Raw genomic sequence first — 17,106 nt, 5'->3', positions numbered from 1 at the left:
ACCATCCTCCACAATGAATCTAGACACCTCACAAAAACTTTTTCACATAAAATAAATTCCCCTCCAAATGCTACACCCCGCTGGATAATTAAACATTTTGGTGAACCAACCAGACCATTATAACCATATTTACATCTGATTATCAATGCCCAAAAACTATTCGGCTCAATTACAAATCTACTACATCATTTTAATAGAAGAATTTTATTAAAATAAATAAGATCTCGAATATTTAGACTTTTTTATTTTTAAAACATTTAATATTATCTCAATTAACTAGATGACAAAATGATGAATTAGAGGATCCACATATAAATTTACATATTATTCTCTCAATTTTCACCGCCACACTTTGAGGGGAATGAATAACGACATCATATATGTGGGCATTGATGACAACACACTCTTAATCAGGATTAGTCGACCCCTTTCGACATTATTTTACTTTCATCTAGACAATTTATATTTTATTTTAGTGATAATCGGGTCCCAACAAAACTTGGATCATAATTTATCCCTTAATGACATACCAAAATATTTTGACGGAAAATCACCAATTCTAAACCCAAACAAATTTGTCAACCTTATTATTTTTTTTATTCGAAACATAATTTGAAAAAAAAGATGTCTAGCTTATTAAGTTTAATTTGAAAACCGGAACATGCATCGAATAAGCATAAAATATCTCGAAGATGTTTAAAATTCTTATAAATAATCTGAACCATGCATAGCGTGTCATCAGTGAAATATGGCAAAATGATATCTTCTTGACCCACAACTCACTCCATTGATGAGTCCAAAGTTTTTTTTACGAAAGTTATCATTTTTTTGAGAGATTCAATAACAATGACGAACAAAAAAAAGAGAGAGTGAATCACTATGTCTGAACCCTTTTGAATTCTCGAAAAATATTTGAGAACTTGTATTAACAATGACAGAAAACTTAATCATCGAGAGGCAAAGTTTAATCAAACCAATCCATTTCGCACTCATTCTCATTTTGTCCATTACGTACATCAAATAAAAACTCTCAGTTAACACGATCACAAGTTTTTTTGATGTCTAATTTGACAAAAACACATTTTTCACCTCTTGAATTAGCTGAGTCATTGCACTCATTGATCATTAATTCGGTATCATAAATTTGACGACATTTGATAAATGTCATCTGATTACTAGATATGACTGTCTCTAATACCCTTTGCAACCTGTTGGCTAAACATTTTACGACAATCTTATAGAAAGACAAAACAAGACTGAAAGGCCAAAAATTTTTCACATCAATAGTTTTTGGAGTTTACGAATGAGACATATCAAAAAAGAGCTTCAACTCTTATCAAATGATGATAATTGATAAAAATGATTAATTGTTTCCATAATTTCAGTTCTAAGGAAAATTCACGCTTTCTTAAAAAAAGACAAAGTAAACACATCGCATCATGGCGGTTTATCACTTTTGCACCCTGTAATGGTCTTCTCAATCCCCTTTAACGTAAAACGAGCCTCCAATATATCTTTTTGTCTATCTAGTAATTTGTATCAAAATTTCTAGTTTTACATAACTTTTATTTTTAATTGTTCAGATTGATCTCACTCAACTCGAACCTAACCTAATATAAATAATATTAAAATGACACCAACGACTATAAGCGACTCTGTGATGTGTCAATGGTTGCTCACTGAATAACAACGCTACAAAATATGAGAATGAGCGAACTGAAGGAGTTAAAAGACTTTGAATTTCTAGGACTGCGACTAAAAGTTAGAACACAAAAGAAGAAGCGGTCAAGTTAAAACATATGCAAGACTTAAAATTTCTGAGTGAGAAGGAAATGACAAACAAAAGAAGAAGTGGTCAAGTTGAAACATATGCAAGACTTAAAATTTCTAAGTGAGAAGAAAATGACAAACAAAAAATCTTTAAATAAAATTATAAATCAGTTGGCAGGTCTAATTTAGATATTTTAAATCGACTCAATTTTGACTTTTTTTTCTTCTTTTATTAACGAGGTTAAAAAAGGATAGACTCAAACGAAGAATACATTATCCAAGTATAAATGAGATACTTATATATAAACAAACTATGTGAGTACAAATGTTTAACATTTTAAGTAAACTATTAATATTGGATATAAAATAATCAAATTAATATGAATGATACTCAACTATATTAATTAAGAAATTTTATATTTTTTCCAAAAAAATGAAATTTTATGTTTTTAAGTTTTGTTTAACAAGGAAATTTAGATTATAAGTCTTTATTTTAAAAATTATTCAAAATTGTTAATTTGTTGGTGTTTTTTACTTAATTTTATTTTGATCAGTTTGTTTTAAAATTAATTAAAATAAATAAATATATATATATATATATATATACATGATACATCAAATTTGCCATGTTTCACATAAGAGTGTAACAGGATATATGTTTCACATCCATTACTAATACTTCAGTTATTCAATCCATTTTTTTCATAATCTTTATAACTCTCTGGTGAATTAATTTATGGTTACTATTTCAAAATCAAAATGATAACAATAAATTAATTCTCAAGAGAGTTCTAAAGATTACAATAAAAATGAATTAAATATTATATATATATATATGAATTGGCAGCATTGAGTGAAATGGAGATTGAAAGATTGATGAAAATAAGGTGCCACAATGTTTTGTTGATTGCAATTTCTTGACAGAATACAAAGAAAGGCTAATAATAGTAATAATAATACTTTTGTCCTTGTCTAGAAAATTGAAAATTTTGGAAAAGCTAAAAATAGATGAAATTTAACTCATATATCTAAAACAGATAAGATTGATTGTTTTACTTGGATATTGCAGAGATTCTTCTTCTTCTTCCTCCTCCTTTCATGGCTGCTCTCTGTTCTTCCATCATCATCATCATCATCATGAATACCCAAATCCGTAAATTTAAAAGGAACTGAGCCAAATCAAACTAGTTTCAAAGTCTAATAGTAGTAGTAGTAGTAAAGTAATAACTAAGAACAACAAATCATCATCATCATCATCGGTCCTCCCCCCTTACATGGAAAATTGAGAAAATAAAAATGTCATAAAATGAACTCTTAACAACAACAACAATAACACCTGTCTGAACCTGAGACTGTTCCTGGATGATTAATAACTTCCACATGAAACCAACCACCGATTGCTTCAATTTTGAATTTCGGGTAATCATAAAAGTAATGAGAATAGCGAATAACCCTATAATAACCACCCTTCCTTTCTGTTACTGCTTCTCATCACTAGTTTCGGTGGTAGCAGTCATCTTGTTTTCGTAGTTATCAGCATGGAGAAGCTCCTCTGGAGTTGCGGCGGGATCAAGATCCCAACAACCATCAGGTAAGTTACCACACCCTTCTTCACCAACCCTAAGAGACCAAGAAGGTACCTGATGAGAGAAACACAACATCTCCCTCTTAGGAATCATTCGAATGAAACCCTTATCCGAATTCCTCCTGTAAACAGTCTTGAACCCATCTAACTTCATTAATGGGACCACACACACTCCCATATCCTCCGAGTAATCGTCCATAATCTCCACCATCTCGTACTGACGCCTCACTTCCATAGGAGTTTTCCTGTTCCACTCGGGCGACCAGTTCTTATAGATCGCCCACACGCTGTTTCTTCGTGGGTAGATTCTCACACACCCTCCACGTCCAGCTTTTTCCTTCCCCAGAATGTGGGAGAATATGTTGACTTGCTCGACTAGTTCCGCGTTCCATGCCCTAAAACTTCCACAGGATTTCGTGAAGCCCGAGCTGATCCAATTGACACTACCGAACTCAGTGTCGGTTTTCGAGCTCAAGTAACTTATGTTTATTTTGAATGGTCTAAGGGAAATAACCTGTCGGATCAGACAATACAAACGTGGCATCCCATCTTCATCATATATGGCCCAGATTTGCTTCGGCTTGAAACAGTCCTCTGACCTGTCCTTGTCGAAATCATGGAAGTCTGGGTCGGGAACAGTTATCGCTGTTAACCCAGTTCTCTTCAACTCCAGTTGAACACCAATGTGTGGGGGGTCATCGGGGATTTTGGAGGTGTCCTCGAGTTTAATCTTCTCCTTTTGGATTGTTTCATAAGCCTTAACCTCTTCCAGTTTCTTAATGATTTCTGTTCTCGCTTTGTCCAATAAAAACTTTCTCGTATCAAATGGCCTACTTGGAATATCAATAGGAGTGGTGGCAGTCTTGTAATTATAACGGGTACTTCCATTCCCATTAGCCACTGGACCAACTTCCTGAGAAACATTTGACACAATTTCCACATTTCTAGGAGGAGTTCCTCCTTCCATTTGATCAAGCTTTCTTTTTTTATGAATTTTGCCAGCCTTAAGATCGCTGTACCCATTTGAACCACTGGTTATTGTTCGTTTCAGATTCCCATTTGTCTGATTAGCCGGTTGACTACCCATTACAGTGGATTCAGCAACACCAGAAGAAGCACCGGGATATGAACCCCGCTGAAACGACACATTAGAACTGTAATCAGATCCATTGCCAGAGAAATAGATGTTCGAGGCAGGAGCATAGGAAACAGAATTATATCCATGGCTCATGCCATATCCATTATCACATGTCCAGGAACAGTTGTAGGGATAAGTGCTACTAATTGGGGCAAGTCCTGTCTCAACAGCAACAAAGACACCACGGCAGTTCTTGCAGGATAGTCTCTTATTCAAGTACTTGCGTAAATACTCGTACTGAACTTGACAGGAAGTACAAACTGTCCAAAATGTATCAAGTCTTTGATGGGTTCCTGTAGCAACACCATTGTGGACAGTCTGAGCGAGCTGAGACGACAGTAGCTGGTTTCGTCGCATATCATATGAGGTTCTCTTTTTGTTATCGGACAAGAGAGTCCATGCTTCAGAGATGTGTTTGAATGCCCCATCAGCTCCAACGGTTTTGTTCTTATCGGGGTGAAGCAACACAGCCATCTTTTTGTACTGTTTCTTAACCTTAGATCTTTCAGAAAATGGCTCTAGACCAAGGATTGAATAGAAATCAGTTTCCCCATTAATCTTGATATCTGAAGCAATATACACATCAAAAGTAGCCACCATTTGTGCAATTCCATCAAGTTCAGGACAAAGCATTTGAGCCTTCAATGCATAACTCTTTGCACCCTTATAATCTTTCTCAGCAAATCGTCTCTCCGCATTCTCTTTCGCTCTAGCCGCCTCCTCAAAATTAGCCCCCATGAAGAAATGCAAAATTTGTCGAAATCTCAGAAGGAAATACTAATAACTAAGCCGAAGAAGTTCTCAATCTCTCCATCCAAATTGCAACATACCAATCATGATTCAATGCTGCAAATACAGAGAAATAAATCTAAACCTGTTATAACTGAATACTGCAAATATAGAAATAAAATATACATCAGTTATATCTATATCTAAATGCTGCAAATATAGAACTAAAATCTAGTGATTCATGAATAACAAATCCTCACAAACTACATCAGCTATTATCATTCTAATTATTGATGATAATCAACAAAAACAAACAATAATATCGTTCCATTTTCTAGATTTCAAATTTAAAGCTGCTAAATCTCAGATTTCAAATTCCTAAACGGTAGTCCATCATCCAGATTAACAAGTATTAAACTAAAAAAAGTCGAAATCTCTCAGTAAATGGAGCCCACTAATCCGGTCGGGTGAACTCCAAAAAAACCACCAGATTTTAATCGCACACTAGTTAACTACAGAGATCGCAGTAAAGTACGAGTCATGCAGCTCGAAATTCAACATTTCGAAGCCCTAGAAGCACTTATTTCACACATTTCCTTCACATCTTAAAAAAAATGGAGAAATTAAGATAAACATACCGAGATTCAAGTTCGGTGTACGTCTGAGCTGGTCAAAAATGTTTACCGATTGACAAGGTCGCTGCAGATCTCGAGAAAATCAGGGAGAAGAGTGCGGTGCATCTTTTTAGTGTGAGAAAGTACTTACTGAGTACAGAAAGAGAGAGATACGGTCAGACAGCAAAGCCTCCGACCCGTATATTGGGACCGATTGTAGCGGTTGAGATTTTAGGGCAAAAAACACGGCGAGCGGCGGTGGATTTCGACGGAGAAGAAGGCGGTCGATCGGAGAACTGAAAAATGATAGTTAAAAAAAAATATACGATAATGTAATGATTAAAGAGTGAAAGAAAGTAAGCGCAGTTAATAGGATTTTATTACGAAGGGGAATAATCAATTGTGCGCACTATGTGAACTGCGCATACCCCCCCTCCCTACATTATTTATTATTTTTATAAAATAAAGAATCACTAAATATATTAATATTAATTATTAATAAAGGAGTAATTGAAGTGCTTGACATAGCTTTATTAACTTACTTTAGGAATTAAAACCTTTTTACTTCAATAGTAGAATATAAAAGTTATGGTATTCCAATTCATGACCCAACTCTAAATTCGAGATATCGATTATTATCGTGTTATACTTCTTTGAAAATCTCATTTTCTATCATAACGGTAAAAATAAGTAGATATTTTTAGTCTGATTTTATTAAAGTCTTGGGTTCGATTCTGTCAAACGCAGTAAAGCGAAACCAAGGTTCTAAAAATTAAAAGTTAAGATTTTAATATTTAACTTTATCTAATTAAACAAACACTATACAAATATACAACTAAACTTAATCTAAAACATACTTAAAACTAATTTTTTAAGGTAGATAAGAGTTAGATTAAGAGCTCGTTTGATGTGGGTTTTGTTTTGAGATTTATTATCTAAAACTCAATTATCCTACATTCGTTAGATACCAAGATCTATCCAGATACTTGCGGGGCAATAAAGAAATAAAATCTATTCCATTTAAAAAAACACACATGGTAGTGTATTGATTGATATACTTTGGAAGATATGAAAATCTAGATTTGTAGAATTATGAAAAGTTGTAAGGTTGTGAATGGTATGAAAAGGAAGGAATTTATTGGTTTAAATGTATATAATTTTACTAGATGGGGGAGTAAGTCCAAAATAATTGGTTAGTTTGGAGGGATTATGGCAATGGAAAAATATAAGGAGAACAAGGTACATATATAGATAGATTCTATATGATTGATTAACTCCTTTTTTTTAGGATAGCTAAAGATTATTTGGAAGAGAATATGGTAACCATGGATCCTCCAAATACTAACCCATCTGTTTGGTTACCATATAATAGACTTAATTCATTTTACCCTTAAATTATTATACTACAAAGTATTCAATTCCTAAAAAAAATTAGTAGTCTACTTTCATAATCTCATAGTAATGAGCTACCCTAAAGTAGTCCTTATTTTGACATTAGATAAGGTCCTCATTGTTGTTCATATGATTTTTTCTTTGGTTAAATACATTTGTCTGTTCATGCAGCAAATGGTGTATGGATCTTACATCGATCATGTCTTTGCTGAAAGCATGTTAGCGGATTCAGATGTCAAATAAAGATCTTAATAATGAGAATATAGAAGAAGTTGAATGTAAAAGGATACACAAAACTTGTTCATGAGGTTCGACTTACAAAGCTTACCTGAAAAATTAAACTATTTTTTTGCCTACTATATAAGCTTTATACATGAGTCTCAACTCTCAAACATATGATTATAACACTATTTTGAGAGGAAACAATTGTCCCACAAAGTCTTATACTATGTTTTTATTGACATTGAACCAAATTAGATGCATTAGAAGTGAGAAAAACCCATTATTTTTTTTCTTTTTTATTAATAAAAAATAGAATTTTTTTTTAGTAAGAATCAATCATAAGACCATACTTTTACCATTTAATTTTGAACTTCCCTAGTGCTTAAATATTTAAGGATATAAGAGTCTATATCTTGGACCACATGTTTATTTGGACTATGACTTGCCAAAAAATATTTTAGAATATGTGTCCTTTTTTTTTCCAAAAGTAGACTTAAATTTCATTCAAAAAATCTTATATAACTAGATCTATAAAGTGTAACATTGATTTAATTTCAAACTAAACCCAACAAAATCTGAATTCTGGGAATTCACCTTCCAAACCCACAGATCTGCTTAGGTTTGTGGGTATCCATACCTAAATTGGGCTTGGGCCCTTGTGAAAATTTTATTAGCTTTTTCCAATACCTGACAATTGGTTTACTAGTTAAATGATTTTATTTGGGTTGAAAATTTAAGTTATAATTTTATGAAAATAATTAAAGATATTAATATATAATAAAATAATAATATTTAATTGATGCAATTAATCATATAAAATATTTAAAGAACCCATCTGAACCAGAACTAAAAAATGATAGTAAAAGACAGTACTATCACACTACTAATTAATCATTATTAACTAGAATCTTATTTATTAATATATAATAAAGTGAATTAATTAGTTTAATAGTCATTAAAATATTATTAATAAATATATTAAAATATTTACGTACATCAATAAATTAATTTTTATTTGTTTCATAATTGAAATTAATGTTCATTTATATCACTAATTAACAAAAATTTAAGTCCATTAAGTTTTCATTAAATGATGACAGATGTGATTGATTCACGTGACAATTTTTTTAAATTAATATATTTATTATATTTTTATTCATAATTTTTAAATAATAATTTTTTACATTTTTAGAGGCATTAACCAAACAATCTAGACACATTTTGAGAGACATTAACAAAAATTTACTTTTTTATATTAATATATTTTAATATTTATTTTTATTAGCCGGCTTTATTATTTAAAAATGTTAATAAATAAATATTAAAAATATATTAATGAAAAAAAATTATTATTAATGCTTCTCAAATGTATAATTTGTTTGGTTAATATCTTTAAAAATATAAAATTAAGTTTTATTATTTAAAATTAGTGAATAAAAGTAAATATATAATATATTAATTATTAAAAAATGAATCACGCGTGTCATCATTTAACGGAAACCTTAACGGATTCAGATGTTTTTGTCAAACATTGAAAATTAGTTCAATGATATACATTAATATTTCATTACATTCAATGAAAAAATTGACATTTTTCCTAAATATATTGCATTAATATTTAATCAAACATATATGAAAAATTAGAAATCTGTCTGATCGATTAAAATTGAACTTAGACAGATAGATTAATGTTAAACAAACCAAAAACAAAATTAGTTATACATATAAGAACAAATTGCAAACGTAAAGAATAGTTTATAATTATCCCAAAATCACTAAAATCACCATAACACAAAATAATTAGATTCGAGAACAAACAAATTGATGATGTACCAACAGCGGCCATCATATTCTTCCCAACTACTACTATTTGTTGTACTACTAGTGTAAAAAGTCAAGACAAACCGAACATACTCAAACTCGATATTGCAATATATATACTCGAGTTAGGTCAAACCGAGTTTGAGTCGACACTGGACAAAGCTGGTCACAAATAGCTTAACTCGTTTACCCTCTAAGAACTACTAATCATTTCCGATGATCTCTCAATAAACAATTTGGCTAACTAATAATTAATGTATCTAAACAAAAAAAAAAAACATCTATCGTTCACCAAAGTCCCATAAATGAATCCTACTCCAGTCACCCGATGACCACGCCGCCACGTGGCACTCATCGACACTCATGACACTCATGACACTCGCTGCCCCAATTCTTTCCCGGAGGTCGTAAAGATAACCCCCATTCTCCGCCTCCCAAACGCTCCATCGTCCTTCTATACACATTACAACAAACCCCATGTTCATGCAACCAACCACCATTCTTCCCGCCGCAGCCCCCCTAACAACGAACCTACAAGCTTCTTCAAGTGTTCCTGGCACACGCACTCTACCCATGCCACGCCGATCAACCAAAACCATAGACTCCCCATTCGAATCCACCGAACCAACCAGCACGCCTCGCCGGGGTGCTTCTTCAGCCACGATGAACCCTAGGTTACCTAGATCGAACACCATCACGCGGTGTGATGTGCATGCTATGGCCAGTCCATGATTCGTCACTCTAACTCGTCCTACAAAGTTGGTTAGCTCTGTCAAGAGGTTCCAACCCATAACAGATTCCGAGTCAGTTAGTGTGCCGCCAACAAACACCAACTCCTCACTTTCCGCATCCCAAACATGAAAGGCTCGACCCGGAACCCCTACCCCAAGTCACAACAAATAAATAAACAAACAAGCAAACTGAAATTGGCTTACATTCTTATTTTGTAGATTTAACAATGAAAATGAGACAGCTTACCTGCGTAAAGACCCACCCACCAACGATTACTACCGGAGAAGTCAACAAGAACACCATCGTTAAGGGCATCTCCATATCGAGCGCGACGGGCTGCCACAGAATTATCAATGGGAGCAACATGGATATCGCCATCGTGCGATGCAAAGACAAGACGAATCTCCGACAGTATAATACCCGATACCGCGCACGAAAACCGACCGAGCAAGTCGCGATGATTAGGGAGGAAGGTATATAGATGTATCCTCGACTGGAGATGAAACAGACGAACAGACCCGTCTGAAAATCCAGCAGCAAGATGACGATCCGAGAGGGCGAGACGTCGACAAGAAAGAACATTCTCTTCATCGTCATCATCCTCGACATTGTCATTGAAATGAAGAGTCGAATACGAATGGCGGCGAGTGCGAAAATTACGGTGGGTCCTATGGCGAAAAACATACTCTTCTCGCCATGTGTGGTGAGGTTGGAGAAGGTGGTGGCGATTCCATACATGACGGGTTAGGTTTTTCCATAGTAGCTCCGAACGTGACACCTCCCGCCATGTAGAACACACCTTAAATTAAAGTAAACCTTGATTAAAACATTTAGATATGTTTTCACACTAATCTATTACACTAAAACAACTTTTAAAATAAGGAATAAAACAAAAAAGACAATAAAACTTATGTGCAGAGTTTATATAAACATGTCTGTCTGTAGATAGTTATTGTCGTTTGTTTTGTTTCCAATTATAGTAGTATTCATTAATTTGATAGGGTTAAAAATGAATGTAATTAGCTAGAGATGGGTGATGATGATTAAATTAATAAAAAGAAGAAGATGGGCATATGATATATGCATGCATTGATCTTGGATCGAGGCATTAATTAATTAATTAATTTATGAGCCTAGCTAGCTTGCTGGAATTGCAGGCGATATATTTAATTATAAGTTTAATACTATATTTAAATAAAGTTACACTCCATGACACACTGGATCATTGTCAGGTCTCTACACAACGCATGGAGTTTAAAGTTGTTGAATATAGAGCCGACACTTATTAAATTGCTACTTTTTTCATACTTCCCAAAATTTTAATTAGGGTTTAGGGTTTCTCATACTGATAAGTGTTAAAACCCTAGACCTAGTTTCCTGAATCCTGAGAGGGTTTTAAAGTCTCCCGTGGTCTGGTCTGGTCCTGGTCTGTCCTAATACTTTTCAACATTCATTTACGAGAAAAAGTGGCTGATAAAGACAGTGGGCAGGTTGAAAGCATGCAGTGATACAACATTAATATTAAATTTACAAATAAATAAATAAATAAATATTGGTCAATACTGAACATAATAGACTGAAGCAGCATGGTTGAACTAACATGCCTCAAAAGGATGTATATACCCATGATGATGATGATGATGATACTTCCTGCATGGGTTGTGAAGGTTCTCCTCATCTTAAGTAAAAATATAGAAACATTCTTTATTTCTTCCTCACCGACTTTAGACAAAAAGAAAACCCAAAATAGCTGGCTAGCAGGTTTTCAATAAAGAAAAAAGTTTTGAATAAAAGAGAATCTTAACCTAAGACCTTAAAATCCCACTTCATTTCCTTGTTCTATAACATGAGGAATTTCCCCGTGGTCACTAGATCCAATCGATCGGATGACAAGTACAATATTGTCTTTTAGCCATCCAGGGTTCCTATATATCTATCTAGCTAGCTAGTTAGGGTTGAGATTTGGTCATTATATAAATAACTTTTATATATTTTTATTTAATAAAATAAAAAAACATTTTCAAAATTATCACAAAATATATTAAAATACAGAAGAACAAGGTGTAAGCATTAAATGTATTACCAGAAAAAGATTGAAAAGTGCGGGGGCAACAGCGAAGCGTCCGATTGAATCCGAAGCGTCGACGGCGACTTGGAAAGCGAGAGCTTCAATGAATGGTTCAGGCCAGACTCTGACGTCGCCGGCGGATGATCGCATGCGCCGCGACGGCGACGGAGGTTCATATTCTCCTCTATTACTATCATTTCCAGCAATAATATTATCACCTTCTTCTTCTTCTTCAGATGAAGACGAATTAGACATAAATATAAATATATATATTTGAATCAAATAAATGACTACGAGTGGGGTGGGGGCGGATATAATTAATATAACATGTTATGAAGTACAGAGACAAAATAGGGTACGTGTAAAGTATATGTGTTTTGACGGCGACGGTGAGTTTGCTCCGGCGGAGAGAAGAGAGTGGAATGGGCGGGGGAGAAGTGATGGAAGTGTATGTATGTATATATGGTTGGTCTTCGATGTACAAACATACAGTCCTTTTTTCTACTCTCTGCACCCCGATCGATATATATTATTTAGGTCTTTAGCCCTGCAACTCCTACTTTACTAGGGACTTTTTCGTAATTATAACTCACAATCCAGTCAGACAGAGATGAGGATCACATTCGTCCAAGACATCTTCATTTTATTATTATTATTTTTTTTTTTTTATTTAATCATATAAGACCTTGTTTGATCTTTTTGGACGGATAAGGTTTTTCAAAACAAATTAATGAATAAAGGGTATTCGGGAGGAGCAGATAATTTATAAATAAATTATAATAATTTAAAATATAAGATATTTTAGTATTTTGATTAATGAATTGAATGATATGATGTAAGAGAATAAGAGCTTGTTCGGGTTGAGTAATAACAATTTGGGTTATTTGAACCATTGGTGGTAATTTTGAAGAGATGTAAAGTATTTTTGGAAAAAAGACCTGAAGGGGTATTATTAATATATATATTGATAAAATTAAAAAATAATAATTTAAAGTAAAGAATATTTTAGTATTTTATTTAATAAATTTAGAAATATGAGATAAGAGATTGAGAGTAAAAATATGTTAATTTTTTTATTTAGATTATTTAAATAATCCAAATTGAATATTACATAAGATTGAAATAATGTTTTATTTTATTTAGTTTTGTTGAAATAACCTAATACAAACAAGGCCTTGGATTCTTTGGTTTTATAAAAATCATTTACTTAAAATTTAACTATTATTTCATTTATCTAATTATTATTTTTATTTTTATTTATTTATAACTGTTTTTGTTTTTCTTAACAATAAGGCTATTTTGAATCCTATTGAATAAACTTTTTCATAAAAAGTAAAATAAGATAAAAATAAAATAGTATGAATAAGGTTAAAAGTAAACTGAATCCCATTGAATAAAAATTTTATTTTTTGTTTGTCAATGGCAATAAGGTTAAAAGTAAACTGAATCACAGTTATTTTGAATCCTATTTTGTTTTTTGCTTTATTCATATTGTGCATGTTTAAATGAAATAATTAGAAAATGAGAGAGAATTGGCATTGGTTGTACATGTAGGATCGAACTATTTGCTTGTACGTTTTAAGTTTATTAAAAAAAATGTTAAGAGTATAATTATGATTATAAGGAGTTTTGTATATTTTGATAAAAAAAGATACCTTAAAAATTAATGATAATTTTTTTAAAAATATATGGTATTTAATATTTTTTATTAGTGAATTAATTGATGAGAATAAATTAAATAATAATTTATTTTGATTAGATTAAAAAAAAGTTTCTAATAAGTCCTTCCTAAATTAATAATTTTAAAATGTAATTAATTTGAGTGATAGTATATGTAATATTTTATTTTGATAATGTATTAATTCAAATTTTAGCTATATTTAAAAATAATTTAAAATAAAATAATTAATTAATAATCTAAATATGTAACTGCATCATTAATTAAAAAAATAATCAATTATCATATAAAAAAGATGAACTCATTTAAGTTTTAAAAGGATTAATAATAGATTAGAGATAACCAAATAAAAAAACAAAATAAAACGATATAAATGAGAAAAAAAAATTTAACCAAATATCGAGTAAAATTATTTTTAAGGAAAATTTGATAGAAAAAATGTTTAATCAAATAATAATACACAATCTAAATATATTAATAGTAAGTCTTGGAATATATATATATATATATATGAAAAACTTCTACATATCTAATTATTATTGCATTTAGAAGGAACGAATATAAATTAGAGAGACGAGCCAATCACAAATATGAGCAACAAAAAAATCAATAAAATATTAAAAGTATTATTTGAACTAAACAAAAATCAATAACGATTAACACACAAAAATTCAATTCAAATATAATGATGGAAAAAAAAAATTAGGGATGATAATTTTTGACAAGTGGACCTCTTTAACTTATAGATGAAGCTACTCTCAAAATTTATGTATTTAAATAAAACTAAACTTGAGTAATATTAATTTTGAAACAGATTTTTTTTGTTTGATATTAAAAAGTTATAAAATATTAATATATAATGATAAAATATATTTTTTAAATAAATAATATTTTAATAATTTTGTTATTAAATTGAGTAATGTTATTGATATAAGACAAAAAAAAATAATGTTGATTATGGTTGACTTTAAAAAATGATGTATGTCAATTTATTTTTTTAAAATTTTTTTAATAAAATGATAATAAGTCGATTTCTTTAAAAAAAATTGAAAGTGGTGAATGGTTTTTCTTAGGCATGTCAATGAAGAGTTAATGAGTTCAAGTTGACAAGTTATAATGGGTTGAGCGATATTAATCCAAACATGACATATTTAGTAATTTAGGTCAAAATCTCTAACATAAACCTAACATGTTTATTTATAATTGATTCAAACCCAACTTAATTGATCTAACTAAACTCGAATTCAACCCGATATAGTTAATATCATGTCTCTATTTCAAATTAAAATAATATTAATAAAAGATTAAAATAAAGTTAAATCACAAACTTGTGTATGAAAACTCTAAAAAATGAGTGATCGAATAAAAATGATTAGGGATGGCAATGAGGCGGTTCGGGACGGAAAATGCATTTATCATCCCCGCCCCGTTTTAATTTCGGGGATTTTTTTAATACCATTCCTGCCTAGTTCGGTTTTTTTCAGTTTTGGGGAATCCCGCGGGACACCGTTAATAATTTTTTAAAATAAAATTATATAAACTAATTTTTTAATATAATATATATTATAATATATTAAAGTTTTATATTATTATAAAGAAATAATTTTATTAATCTTATAAAATATAATGAATAAATAAATATATTGATGATTTAATATATTTAATTATGTTTACGGTGTTCGGGACATAATCGGGGTGAAATCGGGGCGGTCAGTGCGGGGACACAAATATCATTCCCGCCCATCCTCGTTCGATTTCGAGGAAAACAGTCTCAAACGAGGTAATTTGGTTCGGTTTTGCGGGACAATTTTAAATTATGATCTTAAAAATTGACAAACATAAAAATTAAAAAAATTATAAAATAAAATCAGCTCAATTCAATAGTTTGTCTTCGAAGTTATATTTTTTAAAATTTTATCCAAAAATTCAATTATCAAATCATATATTTTAATATATAAAATATCAAAATAGTATTTTAAAAGTATATTAAACTTTTAAGCTTTAAAAAAAATAATATTATTAAAATAATTAACCAAATAACCATCGTCAAGCTCCAAAGGTCATCAAAATGGAAATAAAAATCGATCGAAAAGTCCTATAACCCTAGAGAGAAGAGAGAAAGATAGGACAGGGATAAGGAAAGTACAAAGTAGCTCTGCCTGCTGATAGGGAAGAAGATAATTTGTTTGATTTGTCTTTATTATATATATAATCAATCAATTTTATCAAAATAAAAATTTACTTATTTTATTTTTATAAATTTTAAATATAAAAAGAAAGTAATTTTAATAACTAACATTCCAAATAATTTATTTCTTTATTAAACACATTTTTTTAAATTCAATAAAAACAGACTAAATAATCAAATCAAACAAGCTGACAATTGCATCTCATAAGACAAAAGTCTGTGCAGCTACCCGGTTTTGGTCAACCACAATTGCATCTCATCATTCGTACTCTCCAGTCTCCACCCAATTAATTTTTTTTCAGTTGTTTACAACTAATGTAGCAGAAATTGTATTAACTGCTTTTCTTATACTAATTATCTCTGAATCCGTAAACATAATTAAATATATAAAAATAAAAATATATTGATTTATTATAATTTATAAAAAAAATAGGTTTATTTCTTTATAATAATATAAAATTTTAATATATTATTATATATATTATATTCAAAATTTTATTTATATAATTTTATTATATATATATATATTTAAATAATATAATATAAACGGTATTAAGGATTTCTCAAAACCGAATGACGTAAAGATGTTAATAAAATAAATCTTAAGGTAAAACAAGACGAGAATGATAATGCATTTCCCCAATAAAAAAAATAAAAAAAATAAGATTGTTTATGATTATTTTGAGAAAATGATGATTTTATTTGTTTAAATTATTTTAAAATATTGTTATATATAAATAAAAATAATAATTTAAAATATAAAATATTTTAATATTTTATTTAATTAATTAATAAATATTATAAATGAAAAATAGATTGAAATAAGAAGAAAAAAAACTCATTTATATGTATTTATACAATTTGATTTAGACGTAATAAATTATTTAAACATACGTATTATCAAAAAAAAAATATGTTCATTTAACCTCTTTTAATAAATTATAGTTAATTTTTATTTTTTTTTATTTATATATTTATTAATTAAATATTTATATATTTTCTCACCCCTCTTTTTTCATTAAATAAACTAGTTAAATTTATTTCATTCATAATTATTTTTAATATTTTAATATTATTTTTATTTTTTATTTCATATTTTATATTTTATCAGTTTTTATTTTTCTTAATTCTTAAATTCTCATTTTTAAAAATTTTTAACAACTTTAATA

The 17,106-nt window shown here is 30.1% G+C and overlaps 2 protein-coding genes across 2 annotated transcripts; both read right to left on the bottom strand.

The window, feature by feature from the left end:
* Positions 1-2,619: 2,619 nt before the first annotated feature.
* On the bottom strand, positions 2,620-6,200 carry LOC124925311. The gene is made up of 2 exons (XM_047465280.1): positions 5,861-6,200; positions 2,620-5,339 (listed from the first exon to the last, which is right to left on the bottom strand). Exon 2 carries the CDS (start codon positions 5,229-5,231, stop codon positions 3,249-3,251), a length of 1,983 nt encoding a protein of 660 aa, XP_047321236.1. The 5' UTR covers positions 5,232-5,339; positions 5,861-6,200; the 3' UTR covers positions 2,620-3,248.
* Positions 6,201-9,552: 3,352 nt separating this feature from the next.
* On the bottom strand, positions 9,553-12,326 carry LOC124924843 (transcriptional regulator STERILE APETALA-like). Its single transcript, XM_047464832.1, has 3 exons — positions 12,087-12,326; positions 10,250-10,802; positions 9,553-10,151 (listed from the first exon to the last, which is right to left on the bottom strand). The coding sequence occupies exons 1-3, from the start codon at positions 12,324-12,326 to the stop codon at positions 9,553-9,555; spliced, it is 1,392 nt and encodes a 463-aa protein (XP_047320788.1).
* Between the last annotated feature and the right edge of the window lie 4,780 nt (positions 12,327-17,106).

The sequence above is a fragment of the Impatiens glandulifera genome, chromosome 2, assembly GCF_907164915.1.
Source record: "Impatiens glandulifera chromosome 2, dImpGla2.1, whole genome shotgun sequence".
Taxonomy (NCBI): Eukaryota; Viridiplantae; Streptophyta; class Magnoliopsida; order Ericales; family Balsaminaceae; genus Impatiens; species Impatiens glandulifera.
Note: the sequence above shows the minus strand (reverse complement) of the source record. Positions and strands in the feature narration are given on the sequence as shown.